This window comes from Pseudoliparis swirei, chromosome 1 (assembly GCF_029220125.1).
Source record: "Pseudoliparis swirei isolate HS2019 ecotype Mariana Trench chromosome 1, NWPU_hadal_v1, whole genome shotgun sequence".
In the NCBI taxonomy this organism is placed as follows: Eukaryota; Metazoa; Chordata; class Actinopteri; order Perciformes; family Liparidae; genus Pseudoliparis; species Pseudoliparis swirei.
In genome coordinates this window covers 16,924,588-16,945,078 of record NC_079388.1, presented here as the reverse complement: position 1 = coordinate 16,945,078, position 20,491 = coordinate 16,924,588, and the positions used below count along the sequence as shown (strand labels likewise).

General features: G+C 44.5%; 1 protein-coding gene across 1 annotated transcript; it reads left to right on the top strand.

The window, feature by feature from the left end:
- The first annotated feature begins 11,457 nt into the window (after window positions 1-11,457).
- tent5bb (terminal nucleotidyltransferase 5Bb) lies at window positions 11,458-17,904 on the top strand. The gene is made up of 2 exons (XM_056412836.1): window positions 11,458-11,880; window positions 16,179-17,904. Exons 1-2 carry the CDS (start codon window positions 11,725-11,727, stop codon window positions 17,199-17,201), a joined length of 1,179 nt encoding a protein of 392 aa, XP_056268811.1. The 5' UTR covers window positions 11,458-11,724; the 3' UTR covers window positions 17,202-17,904.
- The last annotated feature ends 2,587 nt before the right edge of the window (window positions 17,905-20,491 follow it).

Sequence of the window (20,491 nt, the reverse complement as noted above, 5' to 3'; positions counted from 1 at the left end):
AATGGTTCTGTTCATAACTCCCTGACAACTTATCACTTTTGTACTTAAGTTTGAAAAGTGTTTAACATACCTTTTTACCATAAAGATATGGAGGTGGTATCTTTCCTCTCTGGCAATTCTAACTTGAAGCAGCATCGTCCCCCAAACTAATCTAACTAATTCACCGTCTGAATTTTAATGCTACCTTATTTTGGTTTGTTTGTCTGGCTGCTCTCGGTAATTGTGACCTAATCATTTCAAACTGGCTCTGTTCATGTGGTGTTTGTCTTGGTGTCCACCCAGACCGGAGGATCTCATACGCAGCGACATCCTTCTGAATGCAGCTGTTTACATGGACCTAAGATGCCCTGCAGCACCTTTTCACCAAAGGGCACTCAACGCTTGGGTGGTAGTCGGTCATGACGGTGAAGGATTCTGAAGGACCAGCTGCGAAAGATGCATGGCTCAAGGAAATGTTGAAAGCGTGTCTTTTGCAGTCAAGAATAGAAGGACGCCGTTTAGCCCATTTAGAAAAGTGCTGCCTCGTAGCTGTAACCCGTACAGTCTGTCATTGAGATTTTCATATAATAAACATTTGTAGAACTGCTTTTTTTTATCCGACTGAAATGTGAAACCACATTTATATAAGACCGAGATATTGAACATCCATGAGTAACATACATTGTACATTTAACATTTAAGGAGGTAGCTATCGTAATTTTTTTTAACCCTTGTGTTGCCTTCGGGTCAATTTGACCCGATTCAATGTTTAACCCTCCTGTTACCTTTATATTTACTAACATATTTTACCCTTGAGGTCAGTATGACCCCAGCTATTAAAATCTCCAGAAAATTATTAGAATTAATATTGTTTTCAGGTACTTTATGTTTGTTTGTTGACACATTAAACATTGAATTGGGTCAAATTGACCTAAACTTAATGATTCTAAGTGCAGAGATCAACTAATAGTTTTGCACACCACCCCCTTTAAACTTGTCAGTGTTGTAGTCAAGACCACCTTAACCGAGTCCAAGTCATGACCACGACCAGAGTGTATTGACACCGAGGCAAGACTCACACTTTGAGGGGTTGAAACCAAGTCAAAACAAGACCAATATGATTCCCACACTACATGACCGTCTTTGGGGATTGACTCCATCCTGAATTAGGATAAGTAAGGGGTAGTGATGCTGATATTTGCAAAGGCAGAACCCCCCCCTAGAGTCCAGACACTGGTGGTGGTGGAGAAGAAGAGAGTTGGTGTAACCCGATGATGAATGATGAGCAGGAGTGATGCTCACTGGAGGAACCTGGGGTGGAGGAGGGTCACATCGGTTTGAGCTGAAATGACAACAGAGGAGAACCTTTATAGGGGTAGAGTAATCACAGGGTGAGAGCGACTGAGAGATTAGGAATAAAGAAGAGTGTAAAAAGAGTCTCTCACTGAGCTTCCGCTAACCTTCATATGAAATGTGGATCATGCAATATGCAGGCCTCAAATTGATCCGATAGATCCACATTTCCATAAAAGCACCGACAGAAAACAAACAAAGATTCCTCTTCTTTCTCCTCTTTTATTGCCATATAGAGTCTACTATATATAGAGCATAGTGAGAAATGTCTTGGAATGTCTTATTTCACTTTAAAAAAAGTTTTGAATATTAAACGTGGATTCATCTGGTGACCAGAAGCACAACTCCAAATAAATGAGACTGTCACTGCACTTATAATCTTGAAGGACACCAACAACTCTTGGACACAACCTCGGTGCGTCTTCTTCTTCCGGCGGTCCTTTTTTTCCCTCCTCTTCTCTCCCCTCCTCTTCCCATGCTTGGCCCTTCCTGCTTGGCTTCTTGTTCTCTGTCTCTCAGACTCTCCTTACTAGCTCTTGAACTAAAAAACCATGGGCGTAATCAACTGGTCCTTAAGCATGATTGACACCATCTTCTCGTGAAGCTGAAACCGAGGAACACACTGGGATCCTGCTGGGACCTGGGGCTGGCGTTGCTGGCGTGGACGAGGCGTGGCTGAGTCTTGTGCCTGCTCTTCCGTGGAGGCGTGAGGCATCTACCTGGTGAACTATGATTACAAGGATGCTGTGATTTGGATTTCTGGCTGCTTGGCTTATCGGAAAATTAAGGGAACAGTGAAACGGTGACAGCTGCTAAGGCCCCTTGGCCGCGTTGGGTAGATTGACGCGTTGGGTAGAGTTGGCATTACTCACGCCAGAATGATAACATCGTGGAAAGCTGTGACTTGCTAAATGCTCTGCAAATGAAAGTGGATCTATTGGATGAAAATTCCTATTGAGGAGGAAGATGGAGATGGAAAATGTTGCTAAAACAAAGCTACTGGAAGAAAAAACAATCATAATCTTATCTGCTGCACTTTCGGCACCCGCCAGCACGGGCCAGTTACAAACCGTTCAACTCCCCGAATCACTGGAACGAGAGTCTCTCTCTCTCCCTTTCCACAGACACCTGTGGTTGTTTTCTCTTTTTCCCAGGACCTTTCAAGGCTATCTCCATGTCTTGCTCACTGAGAACTCTGAACTCTGTCTGCCTGTTTGGGGGGGGGACGACAACCACGCACACACATACGAACTTTTCAATAATACTGATTCGCATTCCCCACCCCCCCCCATCCACGCGCCGCCTGCTTTTCACCCCCCCAGTGACGACGGGGCTGTGCTGGGGCGCTGCTGTGTGGGCGCGGACATTTTGGCAACATGGTGCTGGTTACCTTCTGCCCCCAATGGATGGGCTTAGATCACTCCAGTTGTTGTTGACCTCCCTTCCCCCCTTCCTCTACGTTGCAAGTCCATGTAAATGCTGTGTGTTTATGTGCTAAGAGTGTTTTTTCCTGCCACATACCCCCTCTCTGGGGGGGCATCGGGGTTAGTGTTTGTTAGCCTTCTTCCCTCATGTTATGCTGTAATCTTTCATCCACCCTTTCTTGTAATTTCGATGCTTTTGTACCTGTACTCTGGCAAACGACAAATAAATATATCAATCAATCAATCAAAATGATGGTAAACATCCAGTAGAGGGTTTTGAAAACCATAACATTGTGGCAGAACTGGTAATGATTACATTGCTCCACTTATCGCTATAAAACTAATCCCTTCTGAATAGGCTTGTAATCTGAGAGAAAGCCCACAAAGCCAGTGGGCTGGGGAGTTGTAAACCCCACCGGTGGATTCAATATCCAACCCCGAGGTGGTGTTTTTTGGGAACAGGGTGGAAATCCCAACACAAGCCACATCGTATCCCCTGGAGATGGACCACAAGCTGCTTCAAAGGGCCGAGCGAGCTGAGCACGCATCAGCCTCCAGCATCAGCTACTCAACACCGGGGTGGAAGTGGAGCTGCGATGGCTCTAACTGGACCAGTTTGTTGTTTGACGTCATAGAGAAAATGGCTTTACCCCTCATGGAGCATTCGTTAGTTTTTTACTGCCGTTACACCTCATAAACACGCTTTTATCACGTGTCGAGTGAACTCCAAGCAAAGGGAACTGTGTGTGCGTGTTTGTCTCTTTTTAATTAATTTTACTCAGGTTTTGTTCCATGTTAAAAAGCAATAATGTTAGCGATAGATTAAAGATGTGATGTTTTTGTGATACGTATCTAAGATGCCCCACATACTGTCACGAGGCGATTAGTATGAACTCAATAGCACGACTCAGGAGAGAGAACTGAAAATAATGATCCTTTACTCAAAGTATTGTCAGGAACAGAACAGGCAGAAATATATAAACACAATGTGGAACGCTGGAGGGCTTGGTCGGGAAAAACACAAAAGAATCCGGCCGAGGACAAAAGCAAGTGAGGGACTAACGAGGTAATGGGCAACAGGTGAGACGGGCATGAGGACCAGGTGAATGGAATGAGACTAACGAGGTGGGAGTGATCAGAGGCAGGTGATTGAACAGGTGAAGGGAGTTGGACTGACGAGGTGGAAGTGACTGAACATAGAGGGAGGAGGGTGTGGAGCTGAACTGTGACACATACTCTTAGCTGGTTATCTGATTTGGGTAAAATAAAGTCGAAAAACATGCTTCACAACAAAAGGTTCAAATGTTCTTGGATGATAAGCCATCTATTTAGTGCTCATGATAAACACCACTCTTCTTTCTTTGAATTGGAATGATACGTTTTGTTTTATAATCGGCCAAATCATAAATCGGTAGAGAAAACCTGCACTGCTGCTTGCGTCTAATGTGCAATGTAAAATATGCGCTTAATGTGTGACCTCCTTTGGAACAGTTGGAGCTGGAAGGACACTGGAAGCTCCTCGGCGTCTGACACTGACACTCATTTAGCTTGTCTTTTGTCGTCTTGACAGTTGTAGCAAATCAGAAAATAAGTGGTGCTTAGGAGACAAAAGAGAAATGGACAATTGTCTTTTGTTACTATTTCACAAACTCATGTAAGAATGCGTTGAACAGACAGAGACAACGCAGGATGGAACGAAGGGAGAAGGAAAAAAAATAAGAAAGAAACGAGAAATACTACTGAAGATCAGAAATGGACTTTGTCTCTCAACATCAGGAATTTGTCCGAGGAGTTTGCTACAAACGGCAAAAACAAGAGACACATTTGAGTTTAAGGATACTAACTGTGTACAAATGTATTCATCTGTTGTTAAATAGCTTTAAAAAACACATTAATTAACACGGTAATGGAGCATGATGGCCATTTGGTTTCCTCATTTGGTTTCCCCCCCAGTTTCAATGTTGCATAACCCCCCTCTCATCTGATATAACTCACAAGCTGAAGGACTACTTTTTTAAAGTGTGGCACCTTTTAGTAGATGGTAGAAAACATAATTACTAGTAGCAGACCTGAGGACCTACAGCTGGTTCATCTTAAAAGAATACACTGTTGGTATGATTTAGCCCATTTGTGAAGCAAAGCAATGGCTTTTAGTTTGATTGCCCACCATCCAGGCAGCCATTGCTTTGCATTAATTTCCCTCTGGTAAATACAAATCAACCCGCAGTGATTTGAAACATCTTTATTATAGACAATCATCACAAATATTACCTTTTTTTTAATGACCGTATCATGTGATTTAGAGTACTGTTTGCCTCCCAGCTCTGTGCGTTTTCACTGTGGTTTTATGTCAACCCGTCAGACTAAATAGATTCTACACATACGTGACAAACACCACCTATTATATTGAAAGAAAGGAGAAGTAATGAAAGCGTCAGGGGTGACAAACAGAGAGAAAGCAAAAGACGTGCGCTCAATCCAGTTTGTGAAGGATTGCGCAATCTCAGAGGAGGCAAAGTCTGAATAGGGCATGCGCACATTCAGCGATTTTGAAATGATTGGAATCATACATAAATTACATTTATAGCACAGATCAGAAGAGAATATTCATATTTATTTTATTTCAGAATTAGTTGTTTTTACTTTTCATGACGACTGGTGATGTGAGGCTGTGCCGGTGACTGATTCCTCTTCAGCTAACCAGTACCAGTGACCCATGTTTTCGATGTTTCCCATCATGCATGAAGCTCAACAGCCCTCCTCCTCATCATAGAGATGATTTCACACAAATATGTTGAATCATGTCACAACTTTCTCACAACAGAATCTCGACTAATTGTTACATTTACAAAAGTCCTCTAGTTTCCGCTGAGATAAAGACACATCCTGTTACGTTTCAAGATGTTTTATAAGTGGCAACACACAGGGTGAATGTGCAAATAAGAAGCAATGCTCATGAGCAATGTGCAAGGGCAACAAGTACACTATTTACAATATTTAACACAATGTGTGTGTGTGTGTGTGTGTGCTGTGTGTGTGTGTGTGTGTGTGTGTGTGCCTAAGGGCAGTTGTGGGGGTCTATGTGGGGGTCCTGCCTGTCGGGGTTCACAATCTGATGGCTGGGAAAGAAACAGTGTCTCAGTCTCTCTGTTTCTTGCAAGCTGACTCTGGAGGTCTGTGCCTGACAGTCTGGCTGAAACAGTCTGTTATTTAATTGGTGGATCAGCCATGATCCTGCCGGCTCTAGTTCTGCCAAGTCCTGTTACAAGTCCTGCAGGGTGGGAGTGGTTTCTCTCTGCGCTCAGCCGAACGCACTGCTCTCTGCAAACCTTCCTGTCCTGAGCGGAGCAGTTGCCAAACAGGAGCAGCTCAGAGTAGAAGGACTGAAGCTTCCTACAGCTCAGAGTAGAAGGACTCCCTTATCCTCCTGGGAGGCTTTAAATTTCCTCAGCTGCCTGAGGTGGTAGGCGCTGTGCCTTTCTCACTGCCTGTCTGTGTTCGTTGACATGTCAGATCCTCGGACTCACAGTAGTCCCGTTATACCCGCTCTCCACAGTAGTCCGTTAATCCCCAGTGGTAGTACTGGTCTCTGTTGTGCCCTCCTAAGTCACAATCAGCTCCTTAGTTTTGGTAGCATTCCACTGTGAGCTGTTGTCCTGGCACCAGAGTGACAGTAGGCCTTTCCTCCAGAGGCCGCCTTCTACCGTCAGTTGGCCGAGATCAGGCCCACCACCGTGATTGTCATCCGCAAACTTGATGATGGTGTTGGAGCTGAACCTGGCCACACAGTCATGGTGAGTACAGGAGGACGCATGGGGCTGGGGACGCAACCTGGGGGATCCTGTGTTCAGGGATGTCTGCCACCTGAGGTGTGTCTTACCCTGCAGTCAGGTGGTCAGGATCCCAGCACACCAGGATCAAGCACCAGCTCAATCAGCTTCCCAGCTCAATCAGCTTGCCGGCCAGTCTGGAAGCTGAACTATAATCAATGAACAGCAGTCTCAATAGACCCCAGTCTCACATAGCCTTTCTGGCTGTCAGATGAGCAGTACCTGTGTGCAGTACCTGGGAGACAGCATCATTGAAGGCGATAAGCCAAATGCAAGCGGACAGCGGGTCCATGGGAGAAGGGAAGAAGAAGCATGAATAGTCGCTATCAGCCTCTCAAAGCATTTCATGACCACCGGAGAGGCCACGGTCGGTAGTCATTCATACATGCTGGAGAAGCATTCTTGGGCACAGGGACAATAGTGGATCTCTTGAAGCAGGGGACGTGAATATGATTATCTGAGGTGCAGTTGAGTGACAGCGTGTTAGAGATGAAATTAAACTGGTTAGTATGCACTTTCTGAGGCTCGGAGATAAAACTGTGTGTTCCATTCCTCTGTGTATGTCTGGCCATGGGCTTTTTATGAATGTAATTATGTCAGTATGGCTACATTATGATATGCAGGGCAGTCGAAATGAAAATGCTAATATAAATGTTATGTGAGAAATCTCACTGAATGTCAAGGCGCTAATAGCTGGAATCAGTCTGACAAGATGAGTATATCAGTTGCAGTTATTCATTGCATGTGACAACAAAATGTCACTGTTTAACCTGTCAACACCGTCACGCTACTGTAGTTCAGCGGCGTGTGAGTGCGATGTGTGTGAGTGTGATGTGTGTGATGTGTGTGTGTGCTTTAACACATTCTTTCCTTCCAGGGGAGGAAGGTCACTGTGGTGTAAGTGGAAAAGAAAAGGCATGGAGTTACATAAGAGTGATGCACTTTTTCATTTCCAGGCTTGCGAACACAATTGTTGCAGTTGTTAAGTTGCTGAAGCGCAGAACGTAAACGACGGTTTGTAACCCGCGTTTGAATGCGCGCATGTCATCGTTTATCAGGGGCCGACCTCTGGTTTCATTTGGTCTAAAAATCAACTAACAATTACAAGCATGACTCATTTTCCGTCCACGGCTAATCAAGGTTTTCATCAAACCCGGTTTGGTAGCTTTGTGCTCAGCTTCATGATGAATGATTTTGCTGTAAGGGAAGGCAAGATGATGCCAATATACTGTCTAAAGATAATGAATATGTTTATTTTTGCAATCAACCGAATGCGGCACTCAAAAATAAATAGAAATGTAATCTTTAGATGAGCCGCGCTGCACGGAGGAAGTGTGTCACAGGCGTTATCTTTGATGCTAACCAGAGTTCAACGACCCAAAGCTGGCCGAAAACACGTCGTTACTATATTTAGTACTCCCTGTTCTGCTATTGTTTCAGCCGTGTCTGGATTAAATGTCGCCTTTTTATATTTAATCTACCGGTAGTGGTTTTAACCACCGAATGTCTAATGCAAAAAAACACAAAAGGCAATTGAATGCAATAATTGTTTCTTAGTGGCCGGGAGGCGTGTTCGCATATTTCATGATGACGTTCTTTTGTAACAAAGGTCTACATGTCACAGGAGTCACATGACGCTGTATTCTGATTGGCTGCTGGTATTCTCCCCGCACGCACTATGCCACTGAAAGTTAATCTGTCCCTAACTTTTGATTTTGGGCAGCACTTTAATGCAGAATCAAAACGGTTCGACTGTATCTGCTGAGCTTGCAGCGGCCGCAGCAGCTTTCCACAGACATTGCATGGCAGCTCACCACCGCCGCTGCTCTGGTGTGTTTTCAGTATTTGGGCTTGTGGGAAATGGTGTTTCCTGAAAGGGGAACAGCGCCTCAATTAAGAAATCCAATATGCTATTTCCATGGTCGAGACATTTTCAATCAATACTTTCCATTTTTCCTGGAAATTTCTAATCAAATATAGCTTTAGTCGATGAACTTAATCATCTGATTGGCATTTCTTTTCTCATAATAAGCCCGATGGTCGGATGGAAATTTGCAGTACTGGAAAAGAGTTTGTACTTCACCAAGCACATGCAAAAAAAACAACAACATTAAAACCTTTCCAAAACAATGTGGTTGGATATAATGTCAAGATGGATGTCAGTTTCAATTCTGGGGACAAAGTTGAGCTGATGACAGACGACTAAGGGCCTCGTTCTCAGCCACAGTCCTATCATTGCTTTATTGCAGGGATGTCCAAACTTTTTGCAACTAGGTCCAATTGTGATAAAGTAAAGATGCCCGGGGGCCAATAGTTCCTTGAGACATTTTTTAAACCACAAAAGTTACATGAAAATACACTGTTATAAAACAATTTATTTTTACTGTCACAATTACTTTTATTTTTTAAATGACAATGTAACCACCTATAATATAACCAAGTCTGCCTTTCATTCAGTCAGATAACAATGAAAAAGCTGTATATAGAATACCTTACATTTCTATGAGTTACATAACGTTGCAATTAACCTGTTTTGCACTGAATACCTTTTCAAGATAATATCAATAAAGTGCAACCTGTGAAAAATTAAACAAAATAAGATCAAATATTTGGGCATAAAGAGTTTACTGAGTGTTAGTGACACTGCAAATCTTTTCAAAATAACAATAACGCGCAACCTTTGAAAAACAAAACAAGTGCAGATATGTCTGAGTCATTACGTTTTTTCTATGTGTGATGAAATGGGCTTTCCACTACACCTCTTTTTAAAACGGGGTTGCAGGCTTGATACGGCCACTCTCCATAAAGCTCAATGCTGGAACGCTGAGAGGTAACACCTGGCAAGTCTCCAAGAACTCGTCTGTCGCGCATGCGCAGCGTAACCGCCCCACCTCGTCTCTGCTCTTGAACCCCTTGAACCCGGAGCAGAGAGCTACGTGTCCTTGTCTTCACCACCGTGGGAACACAGAGGTGTCGGTTTGCTGTTCCCGCGACATATTGGACGCTCTCTGCCGGCTGGTTGGAGCGCGCTCACCTGTATGTGCGCACCTGTCTGTGCGCATGGGGGCGGAGCTCCGCCGCGATACGGAGAGCCAGGAGAAGTGTGAACGCCACCACGTAGAGACAGAAATGACATGCCGCTGTGTCGATACGATCAATAATATACGACCGTTTAGTTGAATAAAACAACCTGACATTACTTATGTTGTAATCTGGCGCTATAGAGAACATTTCAGTGGGGCGGACCCCCACCCTGTTCTCATGGTATGGGAAACACTAGTAATTCCCACCGCTCCTGAATGCGACGGCCCTCACTGTCAACTTTTCTCCTATTTTTTTGCCGTCGCCATGGCAAATAGGTTTCGAGAAGAGTTCACGCCACGGATGCAGAGCCAGATACATTAGAAAGGAGGAATTATGTCTTTCAAGTTTTTATGATTTATTTATTCTGACAGATCTGGCGGGCCACAAATAACACATTATATGACCGATGTCGCGGGCCGTATGAAATCTGACCGCGGGCCGCCATTGGCCCGCGGGCCGGACTTTGGACACCCCTGCTTTATTGCAATGTGTGTCGGTTGGCTGGTTGGACATTTATGGTCCCAAGAGAATGAATCTTAGTGACTGGTGAGCATCTGACCTATCAAATATCACCACCATTGGGCGGACCTTTTAAGATTCTTGGATGGATTTCCAAGGTCCCTTTAAACCCGCTGACCGTCGTCCAATTTGACTAGCAGGTCAAACTTTCACGAGAAACTTTGGACCGTCACTTCATCCATCAAACAATTTCAAGTCCTCAAACGTAGGCTACATGACAAAAATACACCATTTGTCCACATGCCACGTAGAACGAGACAATGCGTCTGCGCCTTCCACAACTCTTACATATGTTACACTTCTGAGAAAGAAGCCCGTTTGAGAATGTGCCCTCACTGAGGCTAGTGAGCACTAACTGACTTTTTAGGTGTAGAATAGACCAATGATTTGGGTTGAATTAAGTACTTTACTTTGTTAGGGCACCTGCATTGTCACGATGACAAAACTTGTGTCGTTGTTTTTTATTTCGTATTAAATCAAGTTGTCTCCTGTGTCCTCCTCCCTACACAGACTTGTTGACCATGCCTCCTTTGCCAACTGCCAGAGGTGTGTGTGTGTGTGTGTGTATACATGACTGCAAACAGGCTTTCTGAACTGACTGACGTTGCCGTTTCTTTAAAACTACAGTTGAAGCGATGATTTCTTACTTGAGCCTCACTTTAAACGATCACGACAAAGTACCATAGCTGAGGTGTACAAATAAGAACTTCCTGGTATTTTTTAATGACGTCATGTGTTTCTCCCCCCTCCCCACGCACACATTTTATGGTGTGTTGTTTGTGTAACTGTTGAAAGACTTCTATCATCTAACAAAACAAAAAAAGACAACTGCATTGCTTAGTAGAAACATGGATTTGTCTGGTAGATAAATAGATGAGCCTAAATAACAACAAACTCAAAACACAGTTGGAACAGGTCATTCAACCGGACCACGTCATTGGAGCACTAAGTGTTTACACACTTAACGAAAACTAGGTTGCTTTACTAGTAATTACCATATTTCCTACACTCCCTGAACCTCTCCTCTGACGCATGGGAAGCACGGGTGTGCCTGTGTGTGTGCTTACGTAGGTGTGCGAAAAGTGTGCGGTGCGTGCGTATGTGCGTTCAAAAGTTGCGTGTGTGAGCGCCTGTGTGTGTTTGCGTGTGTGCGCATGCGTGCGTGTGCTGATTGTAGTCCTCTGCACGTCGAAGCGTCCATGACTCTCCAGCCAATGGGGAGGCTCCTGTTAATCCCGACTCGCTAAAAGGCCGGTGTGAGTGCAGCTCGGAGAGTCAGTGCAGAGAGCGAGAGGCACACACGTACACACACTGGACGTTTGTGCGTTGGAGATGTCCGATATTTCACTAAACTTTGCTATCACTTCATTGCATTTGGGAGTTTAGTAAAAAACAAAACGGAAAGGAAACCTAGCGTGCTGCCGTCTGTTTTTTTCGACAGTTATCCGAACATCACCGGAGGGGATCGCCGCGCTTCACGTTTCAGCCTCCACGCACACACACTCCGTAAGGACATCCCGTTCACTCCGGTCGTCATGTCCTCCGCCGATGCCGCGGAGCAGAGCCGGCGGGTCAGCGTGCTGTGTTGGGATCAGGTGCAGCGGTTGGACGCCATCCTCGGGGAGAGCGTCCCGATCCACGGCCGAGGAAACTTCCCCACGCTGTCGGTGCAGCCGCGGCAGATCGTGCAGGTGAGACCACGGGCCACCCAACTGTGTTTGAATGGGGTGTTGAACGTTTAACATACGAGTTAAAATGAAGTCTCGTGGAAGAAGTGGTCAAGGAGGGGCGATACAACTGTGGTTTAAGTAATAAATCAGCCACACAAGGTAGCCTATGCAAACGTCACGCATACCTTTTGTTTAATTGGGGAGAGATTAATGTGGAGAATACTTTCGGGTTTCTATGGATTCGGTATGAGGAAACAGTTGTGTTTCTTGTCAATCGTCAATAATATAAAAAGAAGGGTGACGAAAACAAACCTAGTTTTAACACTAATATGAAGTAATTCAGACCCTCACGACACACACACGGGTATATTTCCACATTGACAAGTTAAATAAAATGTCGTTTCAGTGTTTCACATCATAACGATGTTAAATCAAGTCCTTTAATGTCAGTTTTGTCAGAGGGATCCACTGCCTAAGAAATAACTCACTACACATGTGCTCTAATGCCTAATACTGTCACTGATCAATGCGTTATTACATTGCAGAGGTATGTGGCTAGTAAAAAAAATACTTTGTGTTTAAATGATCGTGTTATAGGACAATCAGTATGGTGTTGTGACTCAACGTTTGTCATTTATCAAAGAGGTGATCTGTCACTGCCAATCAATCTATGACTGGTGAACTGTGTTTAACACTATATTTTAATGTGTGGTAATGTCTTGAGCCTGCACTCATGTTTCATCAAGGCTTGATAATATTTTCTGCACTATTGAAGAGAAGTTCCATAAATGTCATGCGGTTCACTCAAATCAGATATTAAAATCGCTCACTAGGACTATAGTTGTGAATGGAAGGAAATTCACTGCTGTAAACATTCTGCAGTGATTTGGCGTTACCCTACTAGATATGAAATATGCTTAGGCTATGTAAGAGACATTCAACAGAGTAAAAATGAAAAAAAATCTTATCATTAAAGCTATGTTCAGACAGAGGTCCTGCACTCTTTACACAACTGGGATAAGGTCAATGATCAATCTAAGATAAGGGTCTGTCATTTATAAGGTTGAAAATGAGATTTCTACTCACTGAAAGCCTGCATGTTACATACAATCATGCAATGTGATACCATTTTTTTACAAATAAGCGACCCATGTTGCTTCATGATTTCAACTGCAGTTCAGAATTTACCATTGTGGACCTGAGCTGCCTTCAAAAATAAAGACTTCACACATAAACCATGATGTATGGAAAATGCTGACATAATCCATGAGGCATTTGAATGGACAATGAACTAAACATCAAACCAAACAAAAACTATTTCTTCAGTTTCAGACTCATTCGACAGCAGCAAATTTGTTATTGCACGGTGATTCCATTACGTGTAATACCGAACCATTCACTTGCAATGAAGTGTTTAAGGAGAGGAAACCATCTTCTTTAAATGAAAAACGTTGTTGCATGAGCAATAGCATAGGACAAATGCTTTACTGTCTGACTGAGCAGGATCCCTGGCTGCCCAAGCTCTACAATGATACCGGATACATAAAGAATGATAGAACCAATATGCAAATGTGATACTAATGCATGATTTGGTTAAGCGCAGGTGATATGATAAAGCCAATGTAATATCTGCAAAAATGCTTGTCTACTTTACACAATTAAGCAGTTATTCTAAAACATAAATTACAGGCCTTCTGTTCCTGTCAGATTTGATCAAGGGCGTTTAGTCTCAAGAATTTGTTATGCTAATATGTCATCAATGAATAAACATGCATTCATGCACTAGCAAAAAATCACCATGTAAACCACTGACTAGGTTTGGAGGAATGGCTTGAAAAACATTTGAGGCGACATTCATAGATCTGTATGTTAATGCATGCTTTAAATTTACCGGAAAAATTCGACAATTCTTTTGCATTCTCGATAGCATCTCTGCTTGTATGTGAATGAGAAGCTCTGATTAAAAAGCCATTTCGTCACATGCGATTCTTCTTAAGTGACAATGCATCATCACTTGATATGTGACAGCGTGTTGTTGACATCACATGCATAATTATTTGAGCCGATTTGCTAACATGCTGGAATTCTTTTATATAAACTCCATCTGGATATGTGAATAGCGTGCTTGGTAGCATCATTTTGCGATTTCTGAGCTATATTTGACCTAAGTATTTATTGTTTCATTTTGTATTAGTAAGCAAGTAGAGATGCTAATAACATGGCTGACATCTCATTGTCAAGAAGATGCTTTGTTCTTATTTGTGCTGATGCATGTTTATTGCATTTAAATCTTAGGCATTAGTTGTAAATAGGATGCTTTCTTCAGCTTCCTCGAGCTGGTCGAGCAGCGCACTGCGATTTAAGGCAGATGTGAGCTTGTTGTCCTCAGAACCTGGCAGTTTAAGGTAGTTAAATTTCACTGCTGTCAGTGACGCACCAGTCGCATAAATCCAGCGCTCGCTCAGATGTGTCCAAGCCCAACGTCTCATAAGATATATGTTTAGATGACGCTAGCAGAACGCTTCCACTCTCAAGCTAGCTCACGCTTCAGTCCACTGATCGCTCATTTACTTGAAATGCTCTCTCTGTAGTTTGAAATGCAGACTTCATAACCGGATTATAAATCCATAGCTGATGCACTCTCACTGTTTGTCTGAATTGGTGGTTAGTTAGATGAAGCCAGAGGTACAGCGCCTTAATTGATTTAAGATCGAAACTGTTCTCATCACTCTCTCTGACTCACTGCAGATGTTGGTCCTGCGATACAATGACTTGCAATTAGCTGAATCCGATTTATTAAACTTCACATGGAAGATAAACAGACCTCCTGGTGGCCTCTATTTTAGTGAGCCTTGACAGTAACAACATGTACATCTGTGTGTGTTTAAGCGGCTCGTACAATGCAGCCAGATACTTTACGGTGCTACTTTCTTGACACTAACATTCAAGTACCTCGCTGGCTACCAGGTCTGGTGACTGACATTGGAATCACTGCTGACGACTGTATTCAGAGCGAGACTGCTCCTCTTGGCCGCCCCCTTTTACTGGCCCCGGGTTTTGACCAGCGCCCGAAAAGGGAGGGCTTCTCTCCGTGATAATGGCGATATATTATATTTTTCACATTAACTTAAGTGGTTGTTGACAGGGGCTTACGGTCTCCCACACACATTTAGCGCGTCAACACGGTATATTTACTATTTAAATGATTTGGCATATAATGTTTTTTGACATTTTTTTTTTTTTTCTTCTTCTTTTTTTTTCATCTCCAAATTTTAAGAGGGGCGGCGCCCTAGCGCCCCCTATGGACGAACCGCCACTGCCCCTATGGCTCGGCTTGAGCTTTTGGTTTTCTTCAGCTTTGGTCTCGTTTGGCTGTTTTTATTTGTTTATAATCCTTTAGTGCCATTCGAGTGACGCAACAGACGGGACGCATAAACATCGCAGCTGTCCATCGCTCAGATGTGTTCCCAAGCGCCACAGTGCGTGCGTTCCAATAACCAGATGAACCTTTGCCAAAGCGTGTTTACGTGACCGCAGAGAGAATCGCGTTCCCAGGGCCCAAGTTTAAAAGGTCACCGCTTTTTGTTCACGTCTCCCGACAGTCGAGCGGCGTCGCCTCGTCATTTCACACGGCGCGGTACGTCTCTTGTCGCTTCTGAGGAGACGAGTCTTCCAAACCGGTTATGTAAATCATTAGAGCGTCGTGCAGGCTCTCGTCACCCTCGTACAACTGCATAGCTGTTGGTTAATGATGCTGATCTTTGAGCCGAGCATGACCGCCTCACTTTTTTTTAAAGAAGATGCTGAAAGCACTGCTGCTCTGGCTATCTGCCTCTCTCTGACTCTACATGCAGAGTCTGCGTTCACCTGCGATTAAATGATCCAAAAAACGCTGAAATCCTGCTGCGTTTTTATTTGAATTGCTTCTCATTTAAAAATAAAAGTCAAGACCCGTGTAACTAGGCCTCTATATTTAATAACCTGTGAAAGATAAACATTCTACTGTTTGTTCAAACCAAACTTGTGATGTTTTTAATTAGTTTTTTTGTGCTGCCATCGCTTCAGATTAATGCGACTTTAAAGGTTGAATTCAATAAACTTTCCTGGACAATAAAACTCATCTCATTATCCTCCTCGGGAGTTTTCCCACTTCGTTCTTTATGACATTGAAATTACAGCACTTGAGATTCTGTTTATTTTCAGCAGCGGGGAGAAAGCGGCTCCTTTTCCTTGCGTGTTTCGACTTGTATTTACCGCGTTGGCCTCTTCTCGTCGAGACCCATCATTCAATCTCACCTCCCTGTCTGTGTCATTACCAGGTGGTCCGGGCTCGACTGGAGGAACGGGGCGTGGCGGTGACCGACGTGAAGCTCAACGGCTCCGCGGCGAGCCACGTGCTCCACCAGGACAACGGCCTCGGCTACAAGGACCTGGACCTGATCTTTGGCCTGCGTCTGCCCGACGACAAAACCTTCCGCGTGGTGAAGGACGTGGTTCTGGGCTGCCTGGTGGACTTCCTGCCCGAAGGCGTGTGCCGGGAGCGGATCAGCGCCGTCGCCCTGAAGGAGGCGTACGTGCAGAAGCTGGTGAAGGTCTGCAAAGAGACGGACCGCTGGAGCCTCATCTCGCTGTCCAACAACACCGGCAAGAACGTGGAGCTGAAGTTCGTGGACTCCCTGCGGCGGCCCTTCGAGTTCAGCGTCGACTCCTTCCAGATCACGCTGGACTCGCTGCTGCTCTTCGACCGCTGCTCGGAGCGGCCCATGTCCGAGAGCTTCCACCCGACGGTGCAGGGCGAGAGCATGTACGGGGACTTCGAGGAGGCCCTGGGCCACCTGCGCACCCGGACGATCGCCACCCGCAACCCGGAGGAGATCCGCGGCGGCGGGCTCCTCAAGTACTGCCACCTGCTGGTGCGCGGCTTCCGGCCGTCGTCCGAGACGCAGATGAAGCGGATGCAGCGCTACATGTGCTCGCGCTTCTTCATCGACTTCCCCGACATCAACGTGCAGCACCGCAAGCTGGAGGCGTACCTGCAGAACCACTTCGCGGGCATGGAGCACAAGCGCTACGAGTTCCTGGTGACGCTGCGGCGGGTGGTGGACGAGAGCACCGTGTGCCTGATGGGCCACGAGCGCCGGCAGACGCTGGCGCTCATCTCCGCCCTGGCGCTGCGCGTCATGGCCGAGCATAACGCCATCCCCGCGCTGGCCAACGTCACCTGCTACTACCAGCCCGCCGCCTACGTCCGAGACGTCAACTTCAGCAACTACTACGTGGCGCAAGTTCAGTCCCACCTGGCGACGTGGAACGCTTATCAGACGTGGCTGCCTTGCAGTTGAGCGGCGGCTTCTCGGCCGCGAGGAGCGCTTTCCGATATATGTGTAACTTCTCGTTTCTGAAAGCCGAGCGTTCCTTCGAGCGCTCGATGCTTCTGTAGCAATGTGGCTTTTTTTTGGGGGTTTGGGGCCGATCGTGAACAAAAAGGAATTAATGTCTTTTTTTGTTGTTGTTGCCAAATCTTATATCAAAACCAGTCCACTAAGTTATATTGATTTAATACTGCTGTTGAAAAAAAAGAAAAAGAAAAAAAAATGTATTTGAGCCATTATAACTTTTTTTTTATTCCGTTGTAATTTCATAACTAATGTGGACATGTATGGAACAAATATGAAGGGTTGATATGTGACGGAGGAACTTTGATAGGTCTGTTTCTTGTCTGATGGTAGACTTTCATTGGGTCTTTAAATTAAATGTAAATACTTTGTGCGAAACCAGTTTTTTGTTCTATCTGTGGTTTCAAGTGACGAGTTTAGGGAAAAAAGGACCCAAGAAAAACACTTTGTTGTGTAGCATGACGAACAAAGACTGTGTGGTCCCAAGTGCCTGAAACTGACCCAACTGTCTTTTATATCATTTCCTCCGTAATAATAATTGTTTTTGGAGTTATCTTGTTTTGTATTATCCTGGTTACTTTACATTTTTATATCCAGGGTCAGGGTATTTGTTTTTTGAAATCATTAAAAAAAATCTATTAAAATTGAATGATATGGTAAATTGGTCTTTCTTTCAGTAAAAACAAAGCGTCTTGGAGGCGAGATGAGGACAAGCTGTTCTAATATGCTTCGATTGACTCCAATCCGTCTGGGGATTTGCGTCATGAATGCATACTCTCTGTCTCCGTGTCTCCAAAGATCTCCCCCAGTCAATCTTTCTCTGTCGTGATCACACTAACTCCTCAGTGTGTTGTCTGTGTTCCATCAGCCACACACAGACACTTGTTCAAACTCTGCCCGCCCCCCCAGTAACGGATTCCTCTGAGCCTCGGCATATACATTAGCCACTTCCTTCCACTTGTGCATTTGACGAGGGCTTTCCTCGGCCCTATTCATAAAGGGGGGGGGATTGCTGTTCTTGGATGGCTTGAGGGGGCAGCTGGCTCTTCAGCACGGATGCATTCACTTCCTGGATCATCACAACGGATCAGGATTTCATCTGTATTTGGATCAAACATTTCTCCTCTGACATTTCATGCTCATTACTTGTGCATGTGGGAGGACTTCTTGTGATTTAAATAAAGCACGAGATGTCATGGAGCTGCGACACGCCTGCTTTTTTTTAAAATTCGAGAACGTGCTCGGCTCGAGTGTTAATTTGGATGTGATGGAGGGGGAACATTAAATCCGACAAGGGAATATTCCCTCCCTGTGTTCGCTGTCAAGACTACAGAAACACTCGAGGAAACACAGGTCACCCATGAAGGGAACGCACATTGAAGTCTCAAGTGAGATGGAGATTGTTGTATTTTTAACAACCCAGTGATTTGAGAGTCGTGAACATCTCTGTATAACATTAATTAAATGGCTCAGGGTTGGGAGATTAATCGTAATGAAACTTGCCACACTGGAGGTCAATGTCTCCTACGTGGCTCTTTCTGACTCGGACTGAATTATTTCAACTGTTGGGTGGATTGCCTTGACATGTAGAAACATTCATTGTCCCCAGAGGATAACTTGGTAATCTGCTGACTTCATAAAAAAAAAGTGTACTTATTTAGTGAAATATTTCAAAAGCTATTGGCACACAATTCTGCGCATATATTAATCCTAATGAATTTGGTGATCTCCTAATTTTCTTTTCTCCCCCCACCATGAGGTTAACATTGGTAGTTTGTAGTATCTCAAAACCTTTTTAATTTGCTGAGTGACTAACAATTTAAAAATTGTGCAAAACTAGCAACATTCCCATCAGCCTTGGCTGAAACTTTGTGCACACCAGTTTGTATTTAGTACTAAGATGTTAATATAAACATGGTAACATATCTAAACTAAGACTACGAGAGCGGTAAAGCTTCAACCATTCACCATTGACATGGCGAGCATGCTAGCGTCATCATTCAGCTCCATTCCTTATGTGCCCGAGTACATGAGGGGCTCTTAGACTACATTTTAACATAACATATACACATTTTATTTATTTTTTCAGCATCAGACAGTTCCTCCAACAGCAGCTGAGGGGTTTCTAAGTTATAAACCGGAGACTCGAGGCAAGATTGGCCAAGTTTAGTTTGTTTTTTTCGGGACAAAAACCACAGATAGATCTGACACTGGCGAGCATACTGGTCCGTACTGTTCCACGGCGCCCACCAGCAGCTCGGCCTTCTCACCCCCTTCTGCTGCAGTCTCCTTGGGTGGGCCCTTCTGGGTTCAGCTCCCACCACAGACATTGGAGCTCAAAAGGTCCCGTTATCGTTCTCCCCCCCCCCCCCCCCCCCTCCTCGCTGTGTCAGTGTGTTGTGAAGAGTAATCTCCGTCTAATGATCGCAGGATGCATGTTGTTCAGGGATGCGGAAGGTTTGCACGTCGGCTGATTAGATTATGAGGATGTCTTCTTTAGCGGTGACGGATACCACCTGGGGGCTGATGGGAAGAGCTCGGAGCCAAGAGTGGTCTCCAGTTTAACAAACTGTTCACCTTCGTCAGCTCGCAGCGCCCTATCGGGATATATACTTCCTGCCCGGGGAGATTGTAGAAAAGCACAACATGGTCCTGAGATGAGACGCTCCACGGGCGGCTGGATCTCCTCAAACGAACGTGAACGCGGTGAACTTGAAGGAGGATGTTAAAGGAATATTTCTCATGGGGGGTTGAGTTTAGTGGAAGTTATAGGGGACGCAAACAAATCCAACTAGAATGGGCACTGGGTAGAGCGCATACCTCCGCATATCACAAGATTGGGCATTGCATTTTGAACATTTTGGCATTAGTTGCATGCCAATTGGATAAAAATTTACCGTGCTATGGTAAAAAGAAGATTTGGACCTTTTCATGACCTTGACCTTTGACCTTTGACCCGATCGATCCCAAAATCTAATCAAATGGTCCCCGGATAATAACCAATCATCCCACCAAATTTCATGCGATTCGGTTTAATACTTTTTGAGTTAGGCGAATAACACGCATTAAAAATAAATACACGGCGATCAAAACATAACCTTCCGCATTTTCAATGCGAAGGTAAAGATATATATTATGAAAGAAAGTGGTGAGGACTATGCTTTCCCAGTTTGAGCTGCCACCATGAAGTTCCATAAAAGTACCAAATGTACAAGAATCTGCAGTTGAGATATAAT